Raw genomic sequence first — 27,655 nt, 5'->3', positions numbered from 1 at the left:
CATTAAAATAGGGTGTCACATCAGCAAAATTACTGACTTGACAGGGTCATTAAATATGGTTTCATGAGATGAGAGATGAGTTTCATCCACATAAAACTTATCTGGCTCGGTTAACTAGTTTACAGTCTTGATAACTATGCCATAAAACTATATATTGAAATTGGTCTAAGCTCCCCTAATAGGCTCATTGAAAGATAAAAGAGTGGAATAATTTAAGCCTTTTGGAGCTGTGCATCAGTTTAACAATTCAGGTACAATTAGGCAAAGACGACGGAGATGAGACAATTTAAGTGTTTTTTTAGTACCTCACATTTATTTATACATTTCCCTTATCAGTTCGATCCATCGGCTTCACGCAGCTATAAATAGAGCCCCGGCTTCACATTGTGAGCAGCAAGACAGCGACCACTCGAGACTGTTTATCTCGTGTTTACCTACACTACCAGCCCTTCTCATCACCAACATTCGCCTTCTCTCCTCCCTCCAGTCCGGTAGCTAGCAAGCTCCCTATAGCTCAAGCCCCTGCAGCTCGCCATGTCTAGGGTGCTGGAGCCTCTCGTCGTCGGGAAGGTGATCGGAGAAGTCATCGACAACTTCAACCCCACGGTGAAGATGACGGCGACCTACAGCTCCAACAAGCAGGTGTTCAACGGCCACGAGTTCTTCCCGTCGGCGGTCGTGTCCAAGCCGCGCGTCGAGGTCCAGGGCGGCGACATGAGGTCTTTCTTCACACTGGTCTGTGCCGCCCTCACCTGGACATAAACCAGATTAATTATCAGCTAACAATCAAATTGACCAAGCGCTAGCTAATCTTATGAGCGTATGTGTTCTCAGTTCTGTGCGATGTCTGTACCTAATGATGATGAGTATGTCGTTTGGTGCTGTTCTTGATCAGGTTATGACAGATCCGGACGTGCCAGGGCCTAGTGATCCGTACCTGAGAGAGCACCTCCACTGGTAAATATCTCATTAATTTAGAAGTAACAATTAACTTGTGATTGTTTTGAAGCTACAGAGAAAGAGAGAAGACATGAAATCCCACGTGCAAGATGGCTCCGATCATGCATGCTAAACATGCCGGTTTGGAGATTGGCATGACCTTCACAGCTAATTTCTGTTGCAAAACAAACATTTGCAAACCCCCAATGAAATCATAATGTTATAGATCGAAGCACTTTGAAGGAAAATTTATGCATATAATTTCAAATATAGATATATTAAAAATATATGAGAATGTTCAAAACTTAAAGGTCGATTTGAAACAGGTCTACACAACATGTTTTGATGGCCGCAGGAAGCAGTGAAGTACGGTTTAGATAATAATTAAGAAATTTTTTGCCTAGTGAGACACTCCGATGGACACTTCAATTAAGTTCCCCCTTTGAACAAACAACACAAATGGCATCATTAGTATATATTCAGCTACTCACAAAATAGCTCTCAGTTTCTGATAAAGCGTGGCTTTAATTTTATATAATTAATATATTGACCCCTGGCAGGATCGTCACTGATATTCCTGGCACCACTGATGCTTCCTTTGGTAAGTCCTTTTCACAGATATATATATATGTACACCTTTGCCTTAAGCATTTGCTCGCATATTTAATTACTAAACTATATGCGAGCTGATGCCCACGGATGTGCATAACTAACACACGAATGATGCATGCTGATTGCTTTCTGATCTTTAATTAATTTTGCATGTATATATATAATTAATATGCACAGGAAGGGAGGTGGTGAGCTACGAGAGCCCGAAGCCCAACATTGGCATCCACAGGTTCGTCCTCGTGCTGTTCAAGCAGAAGCGCCGCCAGGCGGTGTCGCCGCCGTCCTCCAGGGACTACTTCAGCACCCGCCGCTTCGCCGCCGACAACGACCTCGGCCTCCCCGTCGCCGCCGTCTACTTCAACGCGCAGCGGGAGACCGCCGCTCGCCGCCGCTAACCATGCAAGTGACCAAAAAAAAAAGACCAAAACAAGCTCCTCTTTCAGGCATATGCATATATGTCTCATGCATGTAATTGCAGCTAGCCTTCCAAAAATAAGAAACGTACCACTAGTGCTACTACTACATATAACATAATTACTAATATAAGCAAGAGGGAGCTTCACCTAGTGGCAATTAGTAATATATCAGCCACTGCAATTAGCTTAATTAGCCCACATATATATATGAATTGAACCAAATAGCTAGAACTCAGGCGCAGCGAGCGGCGAGCTAGAGCCACAGCTGTTCAGTTCGTCAGTGTAGTTGGTATGTCTATCCATGTCTGCAAGCTAGGTCATTCGTACGTGTGGCACTATAGCTTTGAGTCAATCTCAGAGAGCCAGCTCTGCTCCTGTGTATCCATCCAGTTGATCGATTGATGCAGGATGCGTGCATGCGATCAAGTTCGCCATGTTCGCCGGAGAAACAGAGGCTAGCTGGTGCTGGGAGAGGCGAAAGGCGACGTCGCATAATGCATCATGTTGACCGGGAGCAGTTAAGCCGATCGACGTGTCGTGCGGCGAAGGCAGGAGGAGGAAGTGGCCATGGCTCTAGCTAGTACTCCATCTGCCAGTCACAAGCTACTATATATATCCTGTTATGTGCGTGTGTGTGGCTGCTCTCTGCACTTTTGCAGCTTGCAGCAACGTGTTTGTACTTTTATGGCATGATCCTAGTTTGATTTTCGTTTGCTAGTAGTAGCTTGGTACGCTCTTGAAGTGTTTGATATCATTATATATCCTACCTTACCTCCGTTTCATAATAACTTTATTTTTCGATTTCTATGTCTAACGCTATGACCATTTGTTTTATTTAAAAATTTTGTATAAAAAATTAAAAATAATTAGTCACGCATAAAGCACTATTTATATTTTATCATCTAGTAACAATAAAATTATTAATCGCAAAAATATTTCAAATAAGATAAAAAGTTAAAACATTGTATCTAAAAACTAAAAAATAACCTTAATACGAGGACGGAGGCAGTATATATTTCTCTCCATCGATCTGAATCTGTCCTATGCTAAGCTTTCCTGTGACAAGACATGCATCGCTATTTATATAGCTCAGGTCGGGTGTATATAAATGTTTAGTAGTACTCTTGCAGTATCAGTTCTACGTGGTTCTATAATGTTAATATGGCTGCGGATGAGGAGAGCATCAATTCTTGGCCTCCCCCTTTCCCATCATTTGCATTAACCTTTTGGTTGATTTGGTAATGTTAGATCATTAGCATAAGTGCCTGATGCAATGGCTCTAGTGCTATCTGCAATGCACTTATCTGAATCATTATGCCTAGCAATGCATGGACAAGCTAGTTATATGGAATTATATACGGTAGGCTGAGGTATATATCTAACATGCATGTCCAGCTGGAATTAATTTTTAGAGAAAATATAAGAAAAACATCTGATAATTTGTACCGCTAATGTGCATGCATGCCTTCAGATTAATTTGTCCTTGTAATAATCAAGGTTCCCTTTAGACTATATAGTATAGAAGACTATCGGTGCTTTCTCGGATACTTGGAGAAAATCTATTCTGCGACGTTCTAGATCGAAACATGCAAACAAAATAGTTTGCAGAACAAATTTTTAGATCGATCTTTAGTCCGCTAAAGTAATTAATTTGCAAACATATTATCTCGAGTAAGCTTAAACTCTCTAGAGACATTTTCAGGTGGTTAATATACACAGATAGTATGTTAAAATAAACTACATATAATTAATGCAGGATGCATATTAACAAGGCTTGTTGTGATGTTGACATGGAAATATGGTGAGCTAAGGATAATATAAAAGTTTTGCCACAGGGTCGATCTAGAACTTCTATAAAGACTTACTCCCGTCCAAAAGTCCACTATTTTGAATGATTTATTGTGCTAGGAGCACAAATTAACCATGCTACGCTATGTTGCTACTCTCCCATTAGAGAAGCTAGCACTTAAGTGCCTTAATTTGTGAAAAAATGCGCGCTACTGATAAATATTGTAGAGTTTCAATAAATTTATAGCTAGCATTTGGTTAATAAATTGACGTTTCTAGCTAACCCCGCAGAGTCAAGCCAAACATACCTTTAATTTACAGTAATAAAGAAGAAATAAATGGTTTGTGTCCTAGTGAGTTTATAACTCAAATCAATAGATGTCATACAGACCGTACTAGCTAGGTTCCCGTTAATGAAACAACTGCTTCCTCCGGTGACACGTTTAGCACAAAATAAATGGTTTAGGACAAGTTTCGGTCATAGATTGGAACTAAAATTATCAAAATTTTAATACTTTGACCATCAATTTTATAGAGTAAATTGCAATTTGGGCCATCTTTTATTACAATTTTACTTTGGATCACCATTACACTTATTTTTTATTGTAGACCAGGTAAATTTATCATTGTTGTAGTTTGAACCACCCTAAACACTTTTCTCATGATGGTTATAGCCTCTCATTTGGCAAATATATGGACTGCATATAGATGAGGGTTGATTGTTGCACTGGAACCGATGTGTTTAAAGTCGTTGATGTGTTAGAAAAGATCGATTGGGGTGTTTCAAACCGCAACAATGATAAATTTATTATCTGGTCCAAAGTAAAAAGATATGTTTAAGGTGGTTCAAAATAAAACTTAGGTAATAAAATATGGCTCAAAGTGTAATTCACTCTTTTATATGACTGAGTTTATAAATTATAATGAGTCTGAAAATCTATACACACCATTGTTTTGTTTTTAAGCTAAGCAATGCCTAGTTGCCTACCGAACGGGAGGGGGGGGGGGGATACTACTACAGTTACTAGGGTTTTACCGAGCAAATGGTTAATGTTGTTGTCAAGCATACTTTAAGGCAGAGCAATCTTTAGCCCAACGGACGCTCCAGTGCCTTGATAGTTGTGCTCGTTGATTTCCTCCGAATGGAACGAAATGGAATGGCAATACGCTTCTCGAGCCTTTAAATAGTACAGTATTTTCAAAATAACTTTATATATATATGATTTTCTTAGAAACCCTTTTCAATCCAATTTTCAACTTATAATGAGAATTTTTACCATCGGTCCCTAATAACATAGAGGTACCATATATTTCATTATAAAAACTTGGTACTTTCGGTAATAAATTTTACGTTAAAAATTTGATACCTCAAAGTATTTTTTTTCATGACCATAAAATTTCTGTTAGAATATAGTTAATTCATTTGTTTGCACCCACAAACATTATCCCAAATAATTTAGTTATTCAACTATTCGGTGTACAAAAGAATAGAGGCTAGAGCTAAAATATATCTAGCTAGAATGATAAAGAAGGAATACTAGGCTTGCAGCCTCGGAATAACTTGAGAGAGAGAGACAGAGAGAGCGCAAGGGCAGGTTTCGGAGTAAGGTGTCTTAGTTCTCATTATTATCGTATTTCTCCTTTAATTACCATGGATTTCTTCATAAAATTAACTAATAATACCATTAGAAGAAGGTACGTATCCGCTGGAATCCCATCTTAATACTAGCGATGATATACATCAAGCAAGCAAGCAAGCATGTATCTCTCCAGGGAAAAAATGTACTAATACGAAAGTGCATCTCTTACGTACCTTTTGACGTTTATATGGCCCTCTTTAATTTCAATCCTTGTCGCTGTAATTTGCCATCTTAGTAGAACATGTACATCATCACTGCACGAACCAATATTTATAATACAATAAGATTCTATCTACTAGATAATAAAATTTGCAAATTCTACACCATTACAGTACAGATGACAGATATGGTAGTATGGTTCAACATTATAATAATATCACGGTACATGTAAATCGTGATGCTGTGGTTACAATAGATGGAAAAAACCTTGCCATAGCTTGTTTTGAAAACATCCATATACGAATTTAGATTGGTTGACAATAGCTAGGGGATTCATTGCACCTTGCAGCTCTTTTGAGTGACAGGAATTAACACAAGCGTTAAGTTGGCATATACTCCGTAATAAGAAAGTTAATTAACAAGCACGCAATTGCTATACATCGTACTCATCTTGCCTCTGATTGCTATGTTTATGATGCATGCGCACACCTTCACTAATATCTTTCAATCCAATCGACCAATTCAGCTTTGCTATTGCATATACCACACCTGACAGCAGGTTCTGTGGTAGAATTTTTTTTCAGGATAACTCCCCAAGCAAGGACAAATGAAGATTATAAAAGGTCGGCCTGCTTTCTCAAATATAGGACGCAGAAGCAAAAGGTTGGTCAGATCGATTCACACAATATAATTAAAACTATAGCAAATGGAGCGTGGTCATTAAATAATCAGAACTCAATGCTAACAATACACCACCTCCGTTCTAAAATATAAGCATTTTACATTGGTTATCATATACTAAGAAAATATAAAAAAATAGTCATTTCGATAGTAAATTTTTGAATTTTTATCTTTCTAAGCATACAATTGGCTTTTAAATCATTGCAATGATTAAAATCATAGGAATAAGTACAGAAATACTTATGCTATAATATAGAATTTGAATCTTATAAATGTTTATATTTTAGGAGGGAGGTAGTATTAGCACACAAGCCATGATGCATGATATGCCATGCACCTACTACAGCATATATAATATGGGGCTAATTTTACCGTCCTTAAAATAAGGATGGGATATATCATATCTCTACTTGTAAAAGTACGTATCAGAAGGTACCAAATATATGTGTGTGGAACTGTTAAACCACTCATTTGCTTTCATATACTAGCAATATAGTGTTTTCTATTTCCATGTAATGGATTTCTCTATAGTAAGAAAATGCAACTTTCCGGTTTGTTTGGTTGAGCCGCACAAAACAAAGAATGTTGCCTCTTAACTCTCAACACCATTAGCTCCAAATTAAGCAAATGAGAGCAAAACTTATTAATTTCTCCATACCAAAATAAATTTATCTTCCTAATTTAAATTTACTAGAAAAAAAGTAAATTTTAGGACGGAAGGATTACGTTATATTACCCTATCCTCACCTTACCAAATTAAAGTGTTGGCCTTTCTATATTAGTTTGCTACAGTATTAGCTACAGCCAGACAGTATACGAACAAGGCCTAACATTTACAACTACATGTTCACGAGCATCAGGCGCCAATAATTGCATACTGTGTTCACTCACAATGTCCACAGTCCAAACATAAAAAAGTACGCTGATCGATCTGCTACCGCCAATAGCGTGCAAGGCTAGTAGCGCGTGCAAGAACTTCGGCTTTATCTTCCTAGGGAACCGGATCCTCTGACGTAGTGAATTCTACGTCAGAGGGACGTCCAAGCTAGGATCACCGTCCATTGAAGTATCGCGCAGGAAAATCTGTTACCGATTTAATAACGAAGGCCTTGTTTAGTTTCTAAATTTTTTTCAAAAACATTACATCGAATTTTTGGACACCTAAATAAAGTATTAAACATAAATGAACCAAAAAACTAATTACACAGTTATAAAAGAAATCTTGAGACGAATCTTTTGAGTCTAATTAGCCTATGATTAGCCATAAGTGCTACAGTACCAACATGTGCTAATGACGGAATAATTAGGCCCAAAAGATTCGTCTCGCGGTTTCTAGTCTAGCCGTGAAATTCGTTTTTTCATTCGTGTCCGAAAACCCCTTCCGACATCCGGTCAAACATTTGACGTGACACTTCTCCTAAAAATTTTCTCAATCTAAACACCACAAAAATGAGCTAAACTAAGCCTCCAAACTTAATTACTCTCTTCGTCTAAAAATAACTTTATTTTTCACTGTTCTCACACGTACCAAAAAACAAAAAGACTATAATACCTCCATTTTATCAAATCCCAAATATAATTATCCTTTATTTTATCTACTTTCAACATATTTATTTCCTACTTTCGTAAACTTCCGTAATAATTCCTCAAAAACAAACTTATTTTGGAACGAGATGAGAGCAAATATGATATTATTTGAAACAAGTAGTACGTTATATAACTACTGTGGGAGCCACAGACGCATCTCATTTCTTGTTAATTCAACCCATTTTGTTTTCGGAGACTTTTTAAGTCCCTATCACATCGAATGTTTAAACACTAATTAAAAGTATTAAATATAGACTATTAATAAAACTCACCCCATACTCTGGACTATTTCACGAGACAAATCTATTGAGCCTAATTAGTCCATGATTAGCGAATGTGATGCTATAGTCATCATCTGCTAATCGTGGATTAATTAGGCTTAAAAATTTTGTCTAATGAAATACCCTTTATTTATGCAATTAATTTTGTTATCGGTCTATATTTAATACTCCTAATTAACATCTACATCTAATATAACCAGAATTTAAAAAAAAATCTCTCAATCCAAACTGGCCCGCCCGCGTCCATGTTTTCCCAAAGTGTACCAGGCGGCTCAGCATTCTACTAATAATCAAACAGCACCGCCATACGAACTCCAATAAATTAGCAAACATGCGACAACTCGCAGATTTAACAGGAAAAAAGATGGGACGCAAGGCAGGCACTTACAGCATTTCTAGGTCTTTGCAACAAACAGGATATTCCTCTGTCTTCGAGCCACTCCGGACTTGTAGGTAGCCCCACCGACGTGTCGAATCCTGGCAGCCGTCTTAATCGTCGGTGTTTTAACCCCACTTCTTCACAGGCCTCTGGAATATGGGAGTACTCCTTTCTTCTGTTCATCCCCGCTCCTCGGCATGATTACATGCATGAAGCAGCAGTCCTGCTCGAAACTGTCAGTTATCCGTGGTTTAATCAACTCTCTTGGATCCATACTAAAAGACTTTCTAGATTTGTTTAAATTTATTTATATATTAAAGTATATTTTTATATATATTTAAATTAATTAGCACATATATAAATTTAGACAAGACTAGAAAGTCATATAATATAAAATACATTATTACCGGGACCAAGCAGAAATGATGAACATTTATCAATGCACGCGCTGAAGTTATTAGATGATCAGAAACTGAGCCACGGTTTCAGCTAATGCCTAGTATACAGTACAGAGAGTTACATAAGTTACACTGTAACCATAAGCATGGATGTTTGAAATGAGCATTTTCCTTCTAACAGTTTGAAGCACAATGCAAAAGATGTCATTCCCCCAGGCACATGCCCCCTACAGATCAAGCCCATTGAACCTAGCTAGCTAGGTAGCATATGCATCATGGATTACAACTCATATACATGTCAGATCTCGTACGGTGATTGATGTGCAAAACCCTGTGTGCCTTATCAAATATAGTACGTGATTTTTGGTCAAGTTGTCTGTTCCTACTCCAAATTTACCAAATACTATTTCCACACAGTTCCAACTTTGGGATCGAAAGATGGATGGAAGATACTTCAGGGGATTTCCTTCTTTCAAAGCAGTTCAACAATTAAACATAACAAACACTATATAAGTGGGACCTTTGCTAGAGCTAGACATGATTGACATGTTTTATTTCATCTAGGGCTGCGTCTTTGAAAATGGCAGACTAGATATAAAGTGAAGAGCCAGGTTATGCATACATTTCTACAGAAATTCCCTTCCATACATATTTACTCCCTCTGTCCAAAAAAACAAATTCTCTGATTTCCGTGTCCAACGTTTGACCATCTGTCTTATTTGAAAAATTTTTAGGAAATTAGAAAAAAAATTAGTCACACAAAAAGTACTATTCATAATTTATCATCTAATAAAAACAAAAATAGCAATCGCAAAAAAATTTTGAATAAGACGAAGAATCAAAAATTAAAGGTAAAAGTAAAAAATTGGTTTATTTTGGGACGGAGGGAGTACTTCCGTAGGCTTTCGATAAACAAAACAGTGTTATCTCTACACTTATAAGTCCTGGAGAACAACAGTTTATCATAAGATTAAGAAACTACACTTTAGAGTACATGTTTGCATCCTATCCCATGGGCATGCCCCATTCATCAGTTCCACATGTCTACACCATTTTGATTTTGTTTACGAGATCAAATCTGTCAAATACAAAGGTAATGCTTACAAAGTGCCACCATGTTAATTTTATAGAAAATCTCAAGATAATTTTACTTAAGGCTGCTTTCTTTTAGTCTAGATTACTCCTCGGTTTTGTGTGTACGATTTTCAAACCATTAAATTGTGCATTTTGGCGAAAAGATTTTGTATAGAAATTTATCACCTCCCTGTTATAAAGTATATTTTTAAATTTTACAGTAGTTAATTTCATCGTTTATACTACTCCCTTTGTTCCCTATTGTAAGTATTTTTAGCTATGACTAAATCAATATATTGATAAATGTATATTATTTGTATATATGTCAAGATTCATTAGCATCTATATGAATTTAGACAATGCTAGAAAGTTTTACATTACGAAATAGATGTAGTATTAAATAGCTATAGAAAAGGATAATATTTGATCTTTCATCACCAAAGAACACAAGTGTTCTAAAAATCGGCATTGGTCGAAGCCTAGGCAGCAATTTGGCACTAGGTGGAGGGTGGGCACCACGATTTGGCAATTAGTGGTTCATTAGGCTGCTGCCCTGCTTTGGTGGTTTTGCTCTCCAATCTCCTCTACTTTGCACATTGTGTCACTACTAAAGAACCTAGCAAAATAGACAGGTCATCTCTGACCAAATCCAATAGCCTAAAATAGACCCAGTCATTTGTGACAGATAAGGCCCATTGTATATGATTGTACTACGTTTGGCCCATCACAGATAACATATCATCTTTGATAGGCCAAAATATCGGCCCGACATGACCCATTCCATCACTGATGACACCTCATCTTTGACAAGCCATAGAATACGGCCTATTACCGATGACTCATCCATGATGGACAATATGTTACGGCTCATCACCGATGAGTTCTGTGATGGGCTTATAATGAAGCATGTCATCGACGTGGTTGACTACTCTATTGACTAGGGTTTTCGGTATGTTCACTTAGTCAGATCTCCAGATCGACACAACTCCCGCACGCGCACCGTCGGCCAAGCTTGCCCCCACACACCACACCGTTAACACATGGCGCAAAGGATAAGCACTGCCACTGGCCATTAAGGGTGTGCCCGTCTCCACGGAGTTCGCTGCTAATAGCCCATGGAAGAGGTCAGCGCCAACCGCCCGTATACAAGTTAGGAAATGTCTGAACAAAAACAAACCACGTTGTCCACAACTACTGAAACCTCAAGCCGCAGTCGAATGACACAGAATAAGTTATCGGACTCCAAGTTAACAGTCACCAAGGTTGACAGAAATGGAACACCTATAGCACCTCAAGTAACATCAAAGAAGTTTGCTAGTATATGCGGGGTTCTTGGTAGACGCTACTAGAGCATACCACCCAAGGACATCGATCATGTGACAGATGCAGAGAAGGCAGAATCTTGGGAAAGGTTCAAGGATGCTATGACTTCTCACCAAAGGATGGCTTGGAAGAATCTCAAGCAGTTGCACACTGAAATGTGCTCAATCCCAACCAACCCCATTTTTGAAGTACCCTCACATCATGCCGGAGGTATGGGAGTAATTTTAGAAAATAAAGAATACACCAAAGTTTCAGGCAGTTAGCGAGGCGCATAGGTAGCTTCAGGTAAGAATCGAACATCCTAGCTCCATTTGCTAACATCCCTGATACACGTGCAAGGAATTGGGCAAGAGCGCGGGGGAGATCGATCGAATCTAGATGGACGGTTACATTCGCAGGCCCCACAGCTACCCAAGTATATGAACCGGTGAGTTCTCAACAGGTATCTCTTTCATATGTAATGGTTCTCTTCCAAAAAGTATTTTGTAATTGTACTCAAAGTATATGTAGGTTGCTTTCATGGCGGAGCAAGAATCATCGCAAGACAAAGTGCAGTCTCAGTTTAGGGAGGATGACATGCTCACGCGTGCTTGGTAATCCTGAGCACCGAGGCCGCACAAGAGGATTTGGCAAAACCGTCCCATGGAAAATTGTTTGCTCAAGTATAGCTGGCATTACAAGAAACGGAAGTTCGGCAAGGAAGACATAGAGATCCATATGAAGCAACAGCTACGAGAGGAACATAAGGAGGAATTTAGTCAAGAATTAAATGCCAAGATCAAAGAAGTTAAGGCTAGAATCAGGCGAGAGCTGCAATAGACAAAATGCAGAAGACCCACCTATAAGGCTATAACCATGCGAGAACCAAGCCCTACACAATGGAGAAGTAGTTGTGCATCAACTGGTCAAGCTAAAGAACATCCACTAGTTATAGCCGCAGTCGCACTGCTCAGTTCTTGTAAATTGCCATGATCAATATTTGTTTTTCTTTTTGTGTAAGTTGGTTACTTCTTTTCTATACTAACTCAATCTACATGTATAACCATTTAAGATGAAGATGGAAAATTTTAATTATGTGATTGTGATGGATATATGTATATGTGAATCAATATGTACATATGTGAATAATATATGGATTGACATATGTGATTGTATATGGATGGATATATATATGAGTGCATGGTTGGAGATATATGGGGGATTTCTAGCGCACACACACACACACACACACACACATATATATATATATATATATATGCTTTTTCATTCGTTCATTTTACAAAGGGCATGGCTAGCAATATCTTGAGGCTAACCAACATTACAATCTTTTTTTTTGTATTTCATCATCCGTGATGAGCCTTCAGTTACGACCCATCAAAGATGAGGTTTATCCAATTTTTCTCTAGTATTTATCCATCCGTGAAGGGCCATAATTACTGCCCGTCGCGAATAAGCTATCCATGACGGGTTCTGGATGTCCTCGATGACAAGCTTTGCTTTCAGCCCATCAAAGATGATGGTCATCGATAATCGAAGGACTGTCACCAATGGTTCGTCCTCATCATTGACCACTCAACAGTAATGAGGTTGTCGTATGTCACAAATATGGGTTTAGGCCCATCATGAGCGGTTCCACACTAGTGCGCTTTGCTTGCTCTATGCTATGGCTCTACTCTACTTGCTTTGTACTGCAGTTGATGGTTTGTTCATTTTACTCTCGTAGTCTTGTTTTTTGGTGGGTGCGTCTGCTACCAGTGGATTGGATTGGACAAACCGATGTCGTTTGATGTTTGCAGCTTGTGATTAATTTGCTCTTTTCTGAATCTACATAGTTCCCAACTCTCCATGACACACACAAAAGACTTGGCAATCTTTGCATTAAGGGAAGTTGTTCAAACAAGCAGTCATGCTAGAAGAAGGTGCAATACAATATGAGCAATTTTAGTACTAAAGCCAACTTAGTAGCTATAAGTTTATATTAGGGTCAACACATATAATAGATTGATCATAAGGTTGATTTTAATTATTATCTCCTACCTCTTTATCTCATGTTCTCACTTACACATTTAATGTATTTTTTGAGTATACGTAGAGCTAGCTCTGGCATGAGAGCTAACCACACATTTTTCCATTCCCTCCCTCCTCTACATTAGATTATAGCCAGTTTATAGTCTATTGTTATACTTGTTCTAAGTCAATATCTCATGAATCAAATTCAAACTAAGTAGCGGTGGCCACTGCCACTTACATTGCTAATTGCTAACCTTGGAAAAGTGACCCCAGCAGCTACCAAAAGCTTCGCCTCCTCGGTGATCTTGCTAACTAGTTGTGACCAATCCTTCTGCTCAGTAACTACTGAGCAAGTCAGCATTAAGCACCGTCTAGAAACCAACGCTTTCGACCATCTAGTGTCTAACGCCTTCGTGAACATTGATGGTACCAAACATGTATTGTTTTATTAGTAAAATTTACCAAAGAAAAATATCTACAGCAATGCTACCAGAAGTGTAATTTACCTACAAGAGTCACCTCATCTTATAGTACTCCTAGTACTTCCGCATGACAGAAAAGAGTTACAAAGTTGCTAGAAATGCTAAGCCTCCTGGAGCAAGTCCTGGCTCTGAAAATAGTCATGTGCTCAAAAAAGGAAAACAAAATGTAGTTTAAAAAAGAGCATAATTGGGTATACATACACTAACACTTTACACTCACATTTAACTTTTAAGTGGTACTCTCTTTATATATTCAGTCTTCTCTAGATTCATCCATTGATCAAATTTATATGGTTTATATATATGTTTAGATGCATTAGCACACATATGAATCTAAGTTAGTCTATAGAGTCTTACGGTATGAAACAGATGAAGTAACTATCAATAATCATATTTTTAAAAGGAATAAACCTTTATGGCAAGGACGCTAGAAAAAGAAATGGATGTTTACATGTCTCTCGCTCTCATAAGAGGACAATCTAGCAGCCACTAAAGAGAGAAATGTCAACTGAAGGCATCATTCTAACGAGACAAGAAACCTAAAATTGATGAGTCAAAACACTTTGAAAGATATTTCTATTTCTCTCCTTCAAGATATTCCACCAAATATGATAGATTACCCTGCCAAAGCTTCTGCTATTTTAAAATCTTCTTTGCCACTAGCAGCCACCGTTCGTCTGCATTATATGCTTTTTATGAGCATATATGTTCTTATAAGATAAAGAGGATACAACAGGTTTGACTTTATTGTTTCCTTTTGAATGATTGTATTGTATATATGTGAAACCAATGCACTATATTTTGACTCTAATAAAAATTCTTCTGTGCTTGTAATACATTTTTTTTTTGTTATATTTCTGTTTCACCAGTCAAAATTGCATTGGGAAACTATTTCAGATTACCGCATTATGTACTCACACTAGTTACTATTAGTAAATTTTATTGATCAACATGGAACTATGAATACCAAAAGATCCGTCCAAGTGAAAGAGAGACAAAGGGTACAATCGTACAAGTAAAAACTGCCTCCATTAAATAAGTATTAAAGTATCAAACAACACAAGGAATGCACAACGTTCTAGACTCCAAAGGCCACCCAACATCCTAAAATGAGGAATGTACCTATTGGGCACAAATGAATATATATATAGTCAACAATCAATGTAGTAGCAATCTGGATGGGTGAATTAATTTACACTTTTACAGAGATGGGTGTATGAATATGTGCAAAAAAGATGAACAACGGATTCTAAGTGTAGAACTCGTTTGATACAATGGAGAACTTAATACGAACCCCAAATCAAAAAAGAAGATGTGAACTGTGCAGTACAAATACAATGCCCCTAATTTCTATCATCTATAGAAATTCAACAAGATATGAACTGTATCGTATATATACAATTCAACAATCCGATGCTCGCCAGGCCACATTTTGTTCAGATCAAGTATAACACTGAACAATCTCCACATACTACGGAAACTCCAACTTGTCGAACTAGAGATTCATTCACAGTGGTCTCCTTTGTCCCAGACTTCCCTTCCAATCTACCATCCCTTACCGAACTAATCGAACGGAATTCAGATAAGTAGTAGGGATAAGGGAACCGGTCACTTACCAAATACCAAGTGGCTCGGGGTCGGCGATGGTCCACGCGGCGGTGCGGCCGCCATCAGCGGTCAAGCCTCGAGTAACTCCGCAGCTTCCTCCACCGACCCGCGGTGGCGGAGCAATCGATCATCGGAAACTTTGAACGATTGGGATGTCGCCGCCGGGTAGGTCATGGACGGAGCAGAGAATTAGAGAAGTGGGGGTCTCGTGGTCGCGAGAGATTGCGGAGGCAGGGATGTAGAGGGGGAGCGGCGTCCGGCGGGGGAGGCGGAGGAGGAATCGCCGCCGGCGGAGCGGCGGGGGCTCAGGAAAGAGAAGACAGGAACTCGTGGAGTCGTGGTAACCTGGGAATTGTGCGAGTTCAGCGAGGCTGCGTGCACGGCCCAAAGAAAAGCCCATGGGCGAGTGCTGCAGTAATATGGCCCAGCCCATTCTACTCCACTTGAGCCCATCTAGCCTGCTCCACTCGAGCAAGCGATCTGCGTGGAGGGGGGGAGGAGAACGAGGCAGCCAAACCGGAGACGGCGGAGACGAACCGCCGGCCCCTCCTCGCCAACCGCCGGACGGGAGATCGCCCGGCGACGCGCCACCGCGAGCCGGCGGCCATCCTGGTATGCATCCCCTGCGTCGAGTATCTCACTCTTGACGCGACCGTTGCACCGACGCCCCCGCCCCGCGCGCGCCCGCCCAATTACCCTCGGCCGTGGGGGTCGCGATCGGTAGAAACGCTGTTTCCGCCGGCCGCGAGGGGGGCTGGGCTCCCTCCCCCGGATGCCGCCGTGCGCGAATGATTCCGTAGGGAAATTAAAGGGGATCGTGTTCCTCCATCCCGCCTTGTTCCACTGCTCAAGTTGCGCGTCCTGCCTGCATACGGGGGCGATCATTATGCTTGTGGTCTTGTGGTGTTGGGGTAGAGTGGAATGGAAGAGCGGGTAGCCCAGCAGCCCGAGATAGTTCAAACAAGCAATCAGGTGTTCTTGTGGTGTTGCCATCAATCCAGATTTCTCTGTCTACCTGACCTGGTCCTGGTCCTGGCCCGGGCCTGACACGTGCTGACCTTGCGCTTGGTCGGTTTGTGACAAATTAGAATTGTAGCCACATGGATGCTTGCGTGGGGTTTGTCGTACAGGGACTTCGTGGTGCTTAGAGCAAGTATAATAGTAGGCTATAAGCCAGCTAAATGCTGAGGTAAAAGAGAGAAGAGAGGAGAGAAAGGAGAAGCTGGCTATAAGCTTATAGCCAGCTCAGGCACAAGGACCAAAACAACATGTAAAACAGACATGTGGGTCATGCATTAAAGATAAAGAGCTAACCATTATATGAGTGGGCTACAAGAAAACTACAAGAAGTCTTATAGCCAGCTTGTTAGCTATATTATTAGCCATGCTCTTAGGCTTTGAATTTGACGATAGTTTCTTTGTGCTAAGCTATTTTTCTAATAGGACATTTGTGGTTTGATTCTCTGTGGCCGGCAAGCATTCTACGGCTAGTGGATGGAACTATAAGATAAATGCAACTTATTTGTTACCACGATATGGACATTTTAGGCTGTTACAGAAGGTTAAAACAAAAAGGAAGAATGCAAGTTACTTAAAAAGGAAGTAGAAAAGGGGAAGGGAAACTGCGCAAGGTGTGTTGCTTAATAGTTTAGCTTGCGTATAAGCCTATATGATGTAATCGCTTCTTTTATCTAAGACAGGTTCCCTCTATTTTGATTGATGATTTTATTAATGTGGATTTTTACACACATAATTAACGCTTATCCTGGTTTTGCACTGCATTGGTAGTTTTTAACAAGATGTTTTAGGGCTACCAGGGCATTTCCCTTAAGAAACTAGCATTTCTCATGTATAATTGTTTCAGATTTCCATCTCGAACAGTAAATCCCAACTGTTTTGAAGCAGGGATGATAGCTGAATCTTCATCTAGTGATACTATTATACACTGCACTACGCAAGAATTACAACCCACTTGTATTGTATAATAGTTCATGGATAAGAAACGTCTGAAAATGTTAAATACTGCTATGCCACATAATCTCAATTGGATATAATCTGCCAAATAAATGGGATTATGGACATGTTAATGATAGGCAATGATCGGCTATGCACTGGGATGCATTTGATTGTAAGGATACATAATACTCCCTCCATCACAAAATAAGTTGTCATTTTGGCCAAAAATTGTATCCCGAAATAAGTGACTACTTTAGGACTAAGAATTAAAGAAATCGGATTAAATAGGGCATACACAATTATTGCACATCTTTTCATCACCAAAAGGGTAAGTAGATAGGACATAGAGATCATTTTACTTGAATGTTAATTTGTCTGAAATTGTTCGAAGTAGTCAATTTTTTTTGGACGGAGGAAGTACGTGGTTGGGCACTGTTTTGCAATGATCTTGTACAGCTATACTCATTTCTTCTTGTCCTTGTTCATGATGTACATCTGTTGACATCCAAAACTATCACTTTCGTAGTGAAGAGCAAGTATTTTTACAGAGTTGGCAGGTGCCAGGTTGCATTCATGTTTTTGTTTGGCCTCTTGCATAGGCTGCCCAGACCAAATGGTCCTGAAATGAACTCTTTAATATCCTAATGTGGGTTTTTTTTGGGAATGCAAGCCAAAATCATGGTCCATGGAAGCAAGAGGTCCTGCATATTAGCCATGCATGTCATCTTTTGGTGAAATTTAAGAATAGTCACTCTCCAATTGGATATCCTTAATTCAGAAGTCCTTTCATGTCTTCTAAATCAATGGTGGAGAAATTACAAGCAGGCTTTGAGACTGGTATGGACATCCAACTTATGTATACTTGGTTGTTCCATATAAATCCTTGTTCTGTACCCTGCTTTTAGCTGCTTAAAGAGGTTGTATTGTACGAGTGTGCAGCTCAAAGTATCATAAAAGCTTCTCGTAAACCCAGAATATTTCTTGTGCAAGCATCACAATTCAGAGGCCACAGCGCGGACCAAAGGTTTGAGTGGAGAGCTATACCACTGTAGTAGTCAGTTGTATGTTTCGTGGTGAAACTGTAGTGGATGGGCGCAGTTGAGCAGAGGATGATGTGTTGATGTGATCGAGGAATGGTAATATGTATTTTCTATCCATATCTCCTGGATTCTTGGATATGTGGGACAAAGCGAAGTCATGATAGGAATGAATAGTGATTCTTATGTGCATCTCAGGAATGTGGCTTGTGGGTGTATCAGAAAATACATGTGAAATTCAACAATTATAGTGCAGTGGAAAAATGGTTTATGTTTCATTTTCCACCACAGAAAGTCAGAAAGTGTTACATTTTTCCTTAGGATTAAGCTTGAACAAATATGTTCTGCGCTTGTACTGGCATTTGCAATGATACATTCATCGCCAATATGGAGTACTACTATATGTTTTCTTCTAGTATAGTCAAACATTTTAATAATAATTGATTTCAGGTGGTCAGGTTATTATAATTAAGCTGATGGCTGGTGTGATTAAGAAATATTATACTTAGCACATTGTGTTCCACATGCTGAGATGCCCTTTTTCTCATTGGTAGGTTACTGGAGATTACTACTTCCTATTTGCTCATTGGCATATCATTAGTAGATGGGGACTACTTCTCATTGGTTTTGCTTCCTCGGTACGAAGGCGGATAATTATGATTGAGGTTAGTTGTTTTTTTGGCGATGTTTTCCTATATATATTGCTGCTGTGTTACAAAAACATATTAAGACCTTGAGGTTACTTGTATTACGTAAATGTTTAGATAGCGCCTCTTTTCTGGCCCTTAGAAAGTATCGAGAGTATGCATATATTGTACGTAATAGTGTTTAATCATGAAGTGTGATACCTTTAACAAGATGTATATGCCTCCTGCTTAACACTAAAAATACATATACAATGACCAGGAGACAAAAGTGTAAGATTATCAGCTCCAGTTCCATTTTTCATTAAATGAAGCCAACAATTCTTGTACAGTTACGATCAACATCATATCTTTTCTACGGTTCATTAGGCCATCCCAATTAAAGAATATCTGATCTGTTTTTACAACCCTTCTTGAATATGCCTAAAAGAAAGCATAACTCTTAAATGTGCCAAATGAGAGCATACATACTTCATTAGTTGTGGGCTTGATTTGAAACTGCTCACAGGTTTATGAGATTTTACTTTGCACAAAAAGGTTTTCAACATACGGATAAGGCAGAATCCAAAGTAGCATAATGCATTAAATTAGCCCGGCACATTATCATCAAACAAGCAGTAAATGACATTTGCATATTCTGGCTCGAGTGGTGCTGTCGAAAGCCAGGACAGGAAAGCAAGAGCTGCTGAAACATCACTGCCATGTAGCACACAGCGACCCAACTATGTATATATACTCCTAGTTGATCTAGCTCTACATATCCATCCGTAAGGACCCTGCTAAAACCCACTAGGCGCGCATGCAGCTAAAGACTAAGCAAACATCATTCCTGACTCCCAGAGCTAAAACCCTTGACGGCTACAAACTACATAGATCATGATGAGTCCATGACAGCTGCGAAGCCTGCATTACTTTGCCATCGTCTTCTTGGATTTGGGCGCCCCCTTGTCATGGCCGTGCGCCGGCGGGGCGGAGTTGAGGTCGGGGAGGGGCGCGCGGCCGCCGGCGGCGGCGTTGCCATTGCTGTTAACCTTGGTGGCCGCCGTCTTGGCAAGCCGCTGCTTGAGCTCGGAGAGCAGGGCCTGGTTCTCCTGGTTCAGCAGCAGCGCCTTCTTGCGCAGCCGCTCGTTCTCCTTCATGATGTAGCAGTTCTGCAGGTACAGCTTCGCGTTCAGCCTGTCCATCTTGCCCTGCTACCAACAACAGGGTAACGAAGTTAGCAGCCATGTGGCGTCACTGTGTGGACCCCTGTTTCGGACTTCGGTTGCAGTACGGGTTTTTTTTTATTGCTTTTTTGCATGCTGGAGTCTCATGTTAATATGTACTCTGCTGTGTCTGCAGAGAGAGAAAAAAATAAAAGGACATCACACTGAAACAGTGAAGTATATTGTGCTCGAGATCCAATAAAATATCCAGGAACTCAGGGTGTCCCTGCTTTGGTAACATCATCAGAGGTAAGCTAATAGTACTTTCCTATGCACATTGTGAGGCAAAACAGAATAGAAACTGAAGCTTCTGTATGAGCAAAGGAAACAGAGTCACACTTGAAACATACAGTTACAATTACACCCATATTTAACATGCTCTTGACACTGCTAATGGAAGAAACAGTTTGCAGAAAGCACAAACAAATCAATGGTAACGGAGGCTGCAGATCGCATGCAAGACGGTTATAGTTGCATAAAGCAGAAACAAACAAAAAGCATGCCAAGCACCAAGCGTTACACACCGAGAAAGTGGATGCCAAGGCCCCATTTTGCACCCCTCGCGCATGATTGTGCATGCAAATGCAAAGCGAGAAGAGCAAATCACCATGGAAGAAAGAAAGAAACAAAGAGAAAAAAGCAAAAGTGACGGGACTAAGAGCATCACCTCGGTGCGGTCGTGTGGAAGCAGTGATTGATCAGATGATGCCGCTCGCTGCTGGGGAGTTTGGAGACGAGAGGCGAAGCAGAAGGCTAAACCGCTAAAAACCTAAGCTACGAGAACAAGGTCGGTCGCTTGTGGGGGGCAGAAAGGCAAAAACAAGAGGGCAAAAAGGGTGAGCAAGGAACAACAGAGGGGAGCAGTGGTGCACTCCTGCTGGTATTGGTATGTGTGTGCTTCTTCCTTCCTGTCCGTGCTAGCTGCTCGCTGTGGTGAGGGGGTCGGGGGGCTTATTTATAGGCGCAGAGAAAGGCCACCAAAGCTCGTGTCATGGCTGGGCGTTGCACTGCACGTACGTATAGGAATTAGGGGGGGTTTGTCCGCGCTCTCATGAGGGCTTTGAACGCGAGGGGGACGGAACAGGGAGGGGAGGGGAGGGGAGAGGAGACGGCGTAAATGGTGGCTATTGATGGGGTTCCGTGGGGGTCCGGCCCTCACGTGACGGTTGCTGCGTTTTTATTCCTCCTCTGCGCTGCACACCACCATTCCGGCACCGGCACCCCGCCCGCACCGTTGCGTTGCACCACGGCGCGGCTAGCCGGCTACCCAAGCCTTGTTAGGCGCACGTGTAGCCGTGTTCGCCAACTCTCCTGAAGTCCTGATCACCATATAGCTAAATGTTTCCTTTTATTTAACACGTTGATTTTTACTGTTTATCTTATTTAATTTTTTTACCTACAAATATGTAAATTTATAAGTCATTTTTTAAGTTTTTAAGCAATAGATCAAATAATAACAAAATAATTAGTAAATATAAAACATAAATCAAAAACCAACCGCATCAAATAAAAATTATGGCTTATGTAGTGGTAGCATTTCTACGTGCTCGACTGATCCCCATGTGGAGGAAGTATAACGATATGGAGGAGATAAAAATGCCGTTGCTATGCATATTAGGGCATATTCAAATTTAGAGCTAGAGCTGATTCTTCTTTGATCCACATCTCTAACAAGAATTCATATTATTATTTTCTGTTACCTTCGTTTTCTTTTTATCCACCCAATAAAATAAAAGTTCATACAATAAATGTTAAAAGTCAACTCTAGGTAATTGTCATACATAACAACCGTTTTTTCTTACATCCGTTCTCTTTCCTCCACTTTGTGTAGTGATGAAGAGAGTCAAATAATAAATGTCAGTATACGCAAGGGTGGATCCAAAAAAAATCATAGGGGGCTGACCAAATCGGTTGCCATGTGCGGGTACGCCCCTGTCGCCCTCTGCCATGCCGCATGTGCCGAGCTCCCTGCCATGCTACGCGCGGCTGCCGACCCCTACTGCGTGCGTAGGCCACTCACCGCTCGGCCCGCTCCTATGCGCTCGCCGTTGGCTGCCAGCTGACGACCGCCTCCGCCGCTCCGTGCATATATTGTCCATCGCCAGCCGCCTGGGATTGGGTGAGTGTGAGTGAGGATTAGGGTATTGTGGTGGGGAGGGGTGTGGATTGGGATGAGAATGGACGGTTTGGATAGAAACAGATAAAAATGGATGTCTGAATGTTGATGGTTGTGTTCTAAGTGGGTTAGGCCAAGGAAATAAATTTGCTAGGCTTCTTTTCATAACGGTCCAACTAATTTTATCTTCTACCTTCAACCACGAACTGAAGAACTCCATCCCTATCTCATGAAACCATGGAGAAAATTTGTAGGAGGACTTAGGGGAGTCTCTATGGGATCGGCACCGGTAATGGGAGTTGAAGACCCCTAAGCCCCATGCCACCTCCGCCGCTGAGTATACGTGCTCTAACGGGTTAGAGTCAACGGTTAGTATTGAGTGAAGGAAATTGTGTTGTATGCGGGTGAGTAGAAAAAGAAATAATAGTAATAAAGAAAATTGGGTATTGGTTGAAAACATATATTTAACTCTACCTTTACACATACTCTGAGTCTTTAGATGATATACATTGATTATGAGATCATATTTGGTTTTAACTTTGTGCATGTGTTCACTTAATGTAAAAACAGGTTTTAAAAATAAATTTAAACACTTAGCCCGTTCAAATTCACTGCAAGTTGCTTTTTTTTTTGAAAAAATATGTATGCTTCAAACATGGCAATGCACGCTTGCCAATGCTTGAGATACATGAGATACATGGCTTGTTGCAGAGTCAGAGCATCTGGCTATTTGGTTTATTATTCCAATAATTAATCCATATCTAACATATAACTACTATGCTATTTAATAAGTAGAATTTTTTGTGATTGGTTGATTAAAAAAACAGGTGATCAGATTGAAAAGGGGAAAATTGGGATTCGTTGAGATTTAAAGAAAAGTAGGTGAAGAAGTAGTTCTATTTTAAGACATTTTGAATTGTAAAAGTTACTATATTTGCGAACAATACAGAATAGGAGCGTCGACAGGCTAGGTTGTCTATCTGGGTTGTCATTTGGCCAAGGTCTGTTTAGCTGGTCTATCTCTTCATGGCGGGATGTTTATATGGAGCTAAAAAATTGTTTTATGTCTCATAGGATGTTTTGACACTTATTATAAATATTAAATATAGACTACTTATAAAACTAATTATATAAATGAGAGCTAATTCGCGTAACAAATTTTTAAAGCCTAATTAGTCCATAATTAGCGCATGTTTACTGTAGCATCACATAGGCTAATCATGGATTAATTAGCCTTAATAGATTCGTCTCGTGAATTAGTCCAAGATTATGGATGTGTTTTATTGATAGTCTATGTTTACTATTTATAATAAGTGTCCAAACATCCCCAAATACACCCATGAGATTTGTGTCTCTGTTTCCAGCGAATTTGATTGAAATGCTATGAATTCTTTTGACTGAAATAATATTAATTTGATTATAGAGAGTTCGTTGGAGTGTGTAGAAATATAAATAGGGAATAGTGTGGATGTTATGAAGATGCTCTTAATACGTAGATATGGAGAGCTAAATTTAACAACGCTATTGGGATGTTTCCATACAGCTCACTCTCACCGTCTGTTTGTTAGTTTATCAAAAAAAAATTGAATTTTGAGACTAGGCTTAGAGTTGATTTTGTTTTTTGGATCAGTTATTCAAATATTACTCTTTTCGTCATATAATAGGATGGATTATGCTCTTTCTTTTTTAAAAAAAATAAGGAGGTAAAAATGTATAAGATATATCACGAAATGTGCTAGTTGGAGGAATGCATTAGTACAAAAGTTGGTAAAGGTAGAATAAATTAATACGTCCATCCCAAAAGATATATTTTCTCTTTTATCTCACACCCACCAATATACAACTAAAAGACTAATATATCCTTCGCTTTTTAATTTCCAATAAACTCCTCGCTTTCTACGGCCCTAATAAATTGTTACCAATTTTACTCGAAATCTCAGGCAACGGTTCCTCTAAAAATAAAGTCTTTGTAGAATATTTTTTGTATTAAAGATAAAATCTTTCATGAACGGAGGTAACAAAGGTTAATGATTGAGAAATAAAGCTTCTCCTATGGACGCTTTCGTTAACTTTTCAACGAGGGGCGGCTCAAGAGAGTAGAGAGCCCTGCATTGCGGCGCAAACCTCTTCCGTTGCCTTTTGACAGGGGATACCCGCAGTAATTTGTGCCAGCTAGTTGAGCCATACTATTCTAAACATTCTAATGGCATTTTCAACCTAATGACTAGAATGATATCCATAACATTAAGTAAGTTGTCATCTAAGATAAAATATGATGTGGCAAGTGAATAAATGAGGAAAAAGAATGAAACCATGTCTGACATGAGACATGGTTTTTACACAACATTCAAGATATCATGTAAGATAAGTAGTATTAAATTGAAGTATGGAATAGTGATGTTTGCATTGAAAGAGTAGTGTCTAGTACTAGTTTCTTGATGATGTGGAATTTATGGAAACTACATCTAGTGTTATGGGTTGAGAATGCCGGACATTCTCAATCCAATGACTAGGATGGTGTCCATAGCATTAAATAAGTTGCCACATAAGATAAAAAATGATGTGGCAAGTGAATAAATAAGGAAAGATAATGAAACCATGTCTTGTATGAGACATAGTTTCTACGTAACATCCAAGATATCATGTAAGATAAGTAGCATTAAATTTAAGTGTGGAATAGTGGTGTTTGCATTGGAAGAGTAGTGTCTAGTACTAGTTTCTTGAGGATGAGAAGTATATAGAAACCATATCTAGTGTTATGGGTTAGGAATGCTCTAAAAGACAACTTCTTCAATGGTCTAGCTCTTAGCAAGTAGCTCATAATAGTTTTTATCTCTCTTCTATTAAAAAATTATATAGTATATCTAGATAATTTATAGATACCCATTGGAGGTGGTCTAATGATTTCAGCTGGGCAAAGCCAAATTGGCAGTAGAGCGAATGAGAGCGAGAAGAGATGGTGTGAGCGAGCCAATGAGGGACGTACGACGAAGGCTTCAAATGATGATGATGATGGGCCTTGGACGGCCCAAGATTCGTAATGATGGCTCATCTCCGGGTCCTCGCTCATCATCACACACCATTTCCCCCTTCCTCTCCCCTTTTTTCCATTGTTTTTTCTTCCCCTCTCTTCTTTTACCAGGATTATTATTACTTACTGCACCCTCCCTTCCTTTAATACCAGCCTCAGGTGATCATGATCCCTCTTCCACCAATTGAATGCCTCACAATTGTGCCTTCTCTTTACCCTCTCCTCTCTCTCTCACACAGAGATTTTTACTGCGTGCCGTAGTAGGACATAGGAGTATCCCTCTCATCTACTCCTGCCCCTTTTTTTCATCCTTGTCACTTTGGCCTACACCACACTTGTTATTGGTTTCAAAAAAGAAACAACGGTGGCCATCGTTTGGGTGTTCGAGGAAAAAGATAAAACGATATATTTATAAGGAAAGATAATTTAGAAATTAAACTATTATACATGTGTTCTTAATAATCTGAATTAAAGGCTGAAAAGTAAACTATAATGAAAAAAAATCTTAAAATCAACTTCAATTTAAAGCGAAAAATTTAAATTTTTGCTTATAAACATAAAGTGTTTCACATCTTGATGAGTGCGATCTTGTGATTGTTACAATAAACAGAATCTTTGAGTCAAGAAAACAATAAACAAAAACCGTGAAGCCGAAGAAAAATCCGAGTATTTGGATTGGGGCAAAGAATGGGAGAGGAAGAAAAAGAAAAGCAGGCAATGATGTTGTACAGCCTGGAGTCCTGGATTCTCTAGGCTGCATATATAAGAGCAATTCAGCAGCTAATACAACTCCCTGGCCTAAAACACAGGCTTGGCCCTAGCTTTGCACAGGGGGGAATCCCTGTGGAGACAGACGGATTACGCTTATCCCCATTTGGAACTCACAAATGCAAGCTACTACTAGTAGTACTTGGCATTCTGTTGTGGTCCGTCGAGCCGCCGAGGAGAGGACTGCAGATGCCCTCAAACTCCGTTTTATGTCTGTGAAATTTAGATGGATCAAACTGCATATCTGCATTGTTTTCTCTAATAGTATTGCTATGTTTTCCCAGATGGACTGATAGACCATGTCACCAATGAACCGTGGTCCAGGCTGGGCAAGTTGTGGTAATACCTTTTTCAGAGAACACAGGAGATCGGGAGGCATCTTTTGAATAAACCAAGACGAGAGATCGGAGCAGACAACCGGTGAATACTGATCAACTTCTGCCTCTTTACAGCTGATGACTGGTATATATAACCACACAGTACAGAATACAAACTGGTATGCACAGTTTAAATACCTGAAAAAATTTAAAACTTTCGCAGTTTCTAATTGACGAATGCTGGAAATGACGGTCTTGTGCTCTCGAGGCTTTTAAAACGCTTTCTGTTTCAATCCTGAGAAAAAAAACTTCATTGCACGTATGGATGGCGTACGTATGAAATCATGTTTTCACCGGTGTAATGATTCCCTGTGACACGGTAGCAGTAGCGACCTCCAACTGTCATGGCCATCCATTTCAACGGATGCTATGGAGGAGTCGTCGTCCCAGCTTGCTTCGCAGTTTGCAAGCGGCTGGAGCTGCCCATGCATGGAGACAGGCAATTAAGATTCCAGGGGAGTACGAGCGTACAACCATGATCACCAATTAAAAGCAAAGCCATCATTTGGATTCCCAGTTCTTGTGCTCATGCCAACCTCACCTCTTTTTTTTTCTTCTTCTTTTTGCTCCCCGGAGAGATCTTTACCGATCCCGCCGCCCACTAGGTAGAATCTACTGCTGGTACACAATGTTTAGCGATCATGATCATGGAAATGAAAGGCAAATCTTACTCGAAGTGGCTAATGTTGTCAGCGTGTTTCTCCCCCTTTCTTTTATCTTTAAGGGGAAAAAGCTTCATGCGTTGCAAAGAAAGATTCCCTGGAAATGAAAATTGTTCTAGCTGCAGCAGCAAATAACTGGTTGTCCTTGCTGCATTTGCGAAAGGTACTTGTGCTTTGCAACAATCTTTCGATGATCTTATTTAGCCAATGCACATCAGCTGCACTACAACTAATCTATTTTCATGATCACAATTGGATGAAGCGTCCCCTGCTTAATCTCCCATACCCATGTAGCCATACGTAGCTCACACGTACATCTTCCCTTTGAATAAAAAGCTGTGCCTGTTGGAGGAAGCTGTTGCCTGATCAGATCAGGGGCAGCAAATAATGAGCTGCATGGTTTCTAGAAAGGCATGATGGAAGAAGGCAGATGCAATGAAGTACATGGGCAGGAGGGGGGGGGGCAGAAAGTTAGATATGCG

General features: G+C 39.9%; 2 protein-coding genes and 2 long non-coding RNA genes across 7 annotated transcripts; 2 read left to right on the top strand and 2 right to left on the bottom strand.

Annotated features, from left to right (window-relative positions):
- Window positions 1-111: 111 nt before the first annotated feature.
- Window positions 112-15,717, bottom strand: LOC107304148. Of its 3 annotated transcripts, none has more exons than XR_001550188.2 (6): window positions 15,386-15,717; window positions 8,492-8,715; window positions 5,569-5,649; window positions 1,043-1,114; window positions 854-937; window positions 112-752 (listed from the first exon to the last, which is right to left on the bottom strand). It is a non-coding gene; the product is annotated as an uncharacterized LOC107304148 (long non-coding RNA). The 3 variants fall into 3 exon arrangements; XR_001550189.2 differs by having other exon boundaries at window positions 8,492-8,705; XR_001550190.2 differs by lacking the exon at window positions 1,043-1,114.
- LOC102700701 (protein SELF-PRUNING-like) lies at window positions 535-1,946 on the top strand. Its single transcript, XM_006652197.3, has 4 exons — window positions 535-735; window positions 896-957; window positions 1,500-1,540; window positions 1,729-1,946. The coding sequence occupies exons 1-4, from the start codon at window positions 535-537 to the stop codon at window positions 1,944-1,946; spliced, it is 522 nt and encodes a 173-aa protein (XP_006652260.1).
- Window positions 15,718-15,866: 149 nt separating the features above from the next.
- Window positions 15,867-27,291, top strand: LOC107303971. Of its 2 annotated transcripts, XR_001549997.2 has the most exons (6): window positions 15,867-15,989; window positions 18,925-19,035; window positions 20,356-20,468; window positions 20,626-21,105; window positions 26,419-26,596; window positions 26,675-27,291. It is a non-coding gene; the product is annotated as an uncharacterized LOC107303971 (long non-coding RNA). The 2 variants fall into 2 exon arrangements; XR_001549996.2 differs by having other exon boundaries at window positions 26,419-27,291.
- LOC102700422 (protein LITTLE ZIPPER 3-like) lies at window positions 19,593-20,390 on the bottom strand. The gene has a single exon (XM_015835839.2). It carries the CDS (start codon window positions 20,196-20,198, stop codon window positions 19,923-19,925), a length of 276 nt encoding a protein of 91 aa, XP_015691325.1. The 5' UTR covers window positions 20,199-20,390; the 3' UTR covers window positions 19,593-19,922.
- Window positions 27,292-27,655: the final 364 nt, after the last annotated feature.

This window comes from Oryza brachyantha, chromosome 4, assembly GCF_000231095.2.
Source record: "Oryza brachyantha chromosome 4, ObraRS2, whole genome shotgun sequence".
In the NCBI taxonomy this organism is placed as follows: Eukaryota; Viridiplantae; Streptophyta; class Magnoliopsida; order Poales; family Poaceae; genus Oryza; species Oryza brachyantha.
Note: the sequence above shows the minus strand (reverse complement) of the source record. Positions and strands in the feature narration are given on the sequence as shown.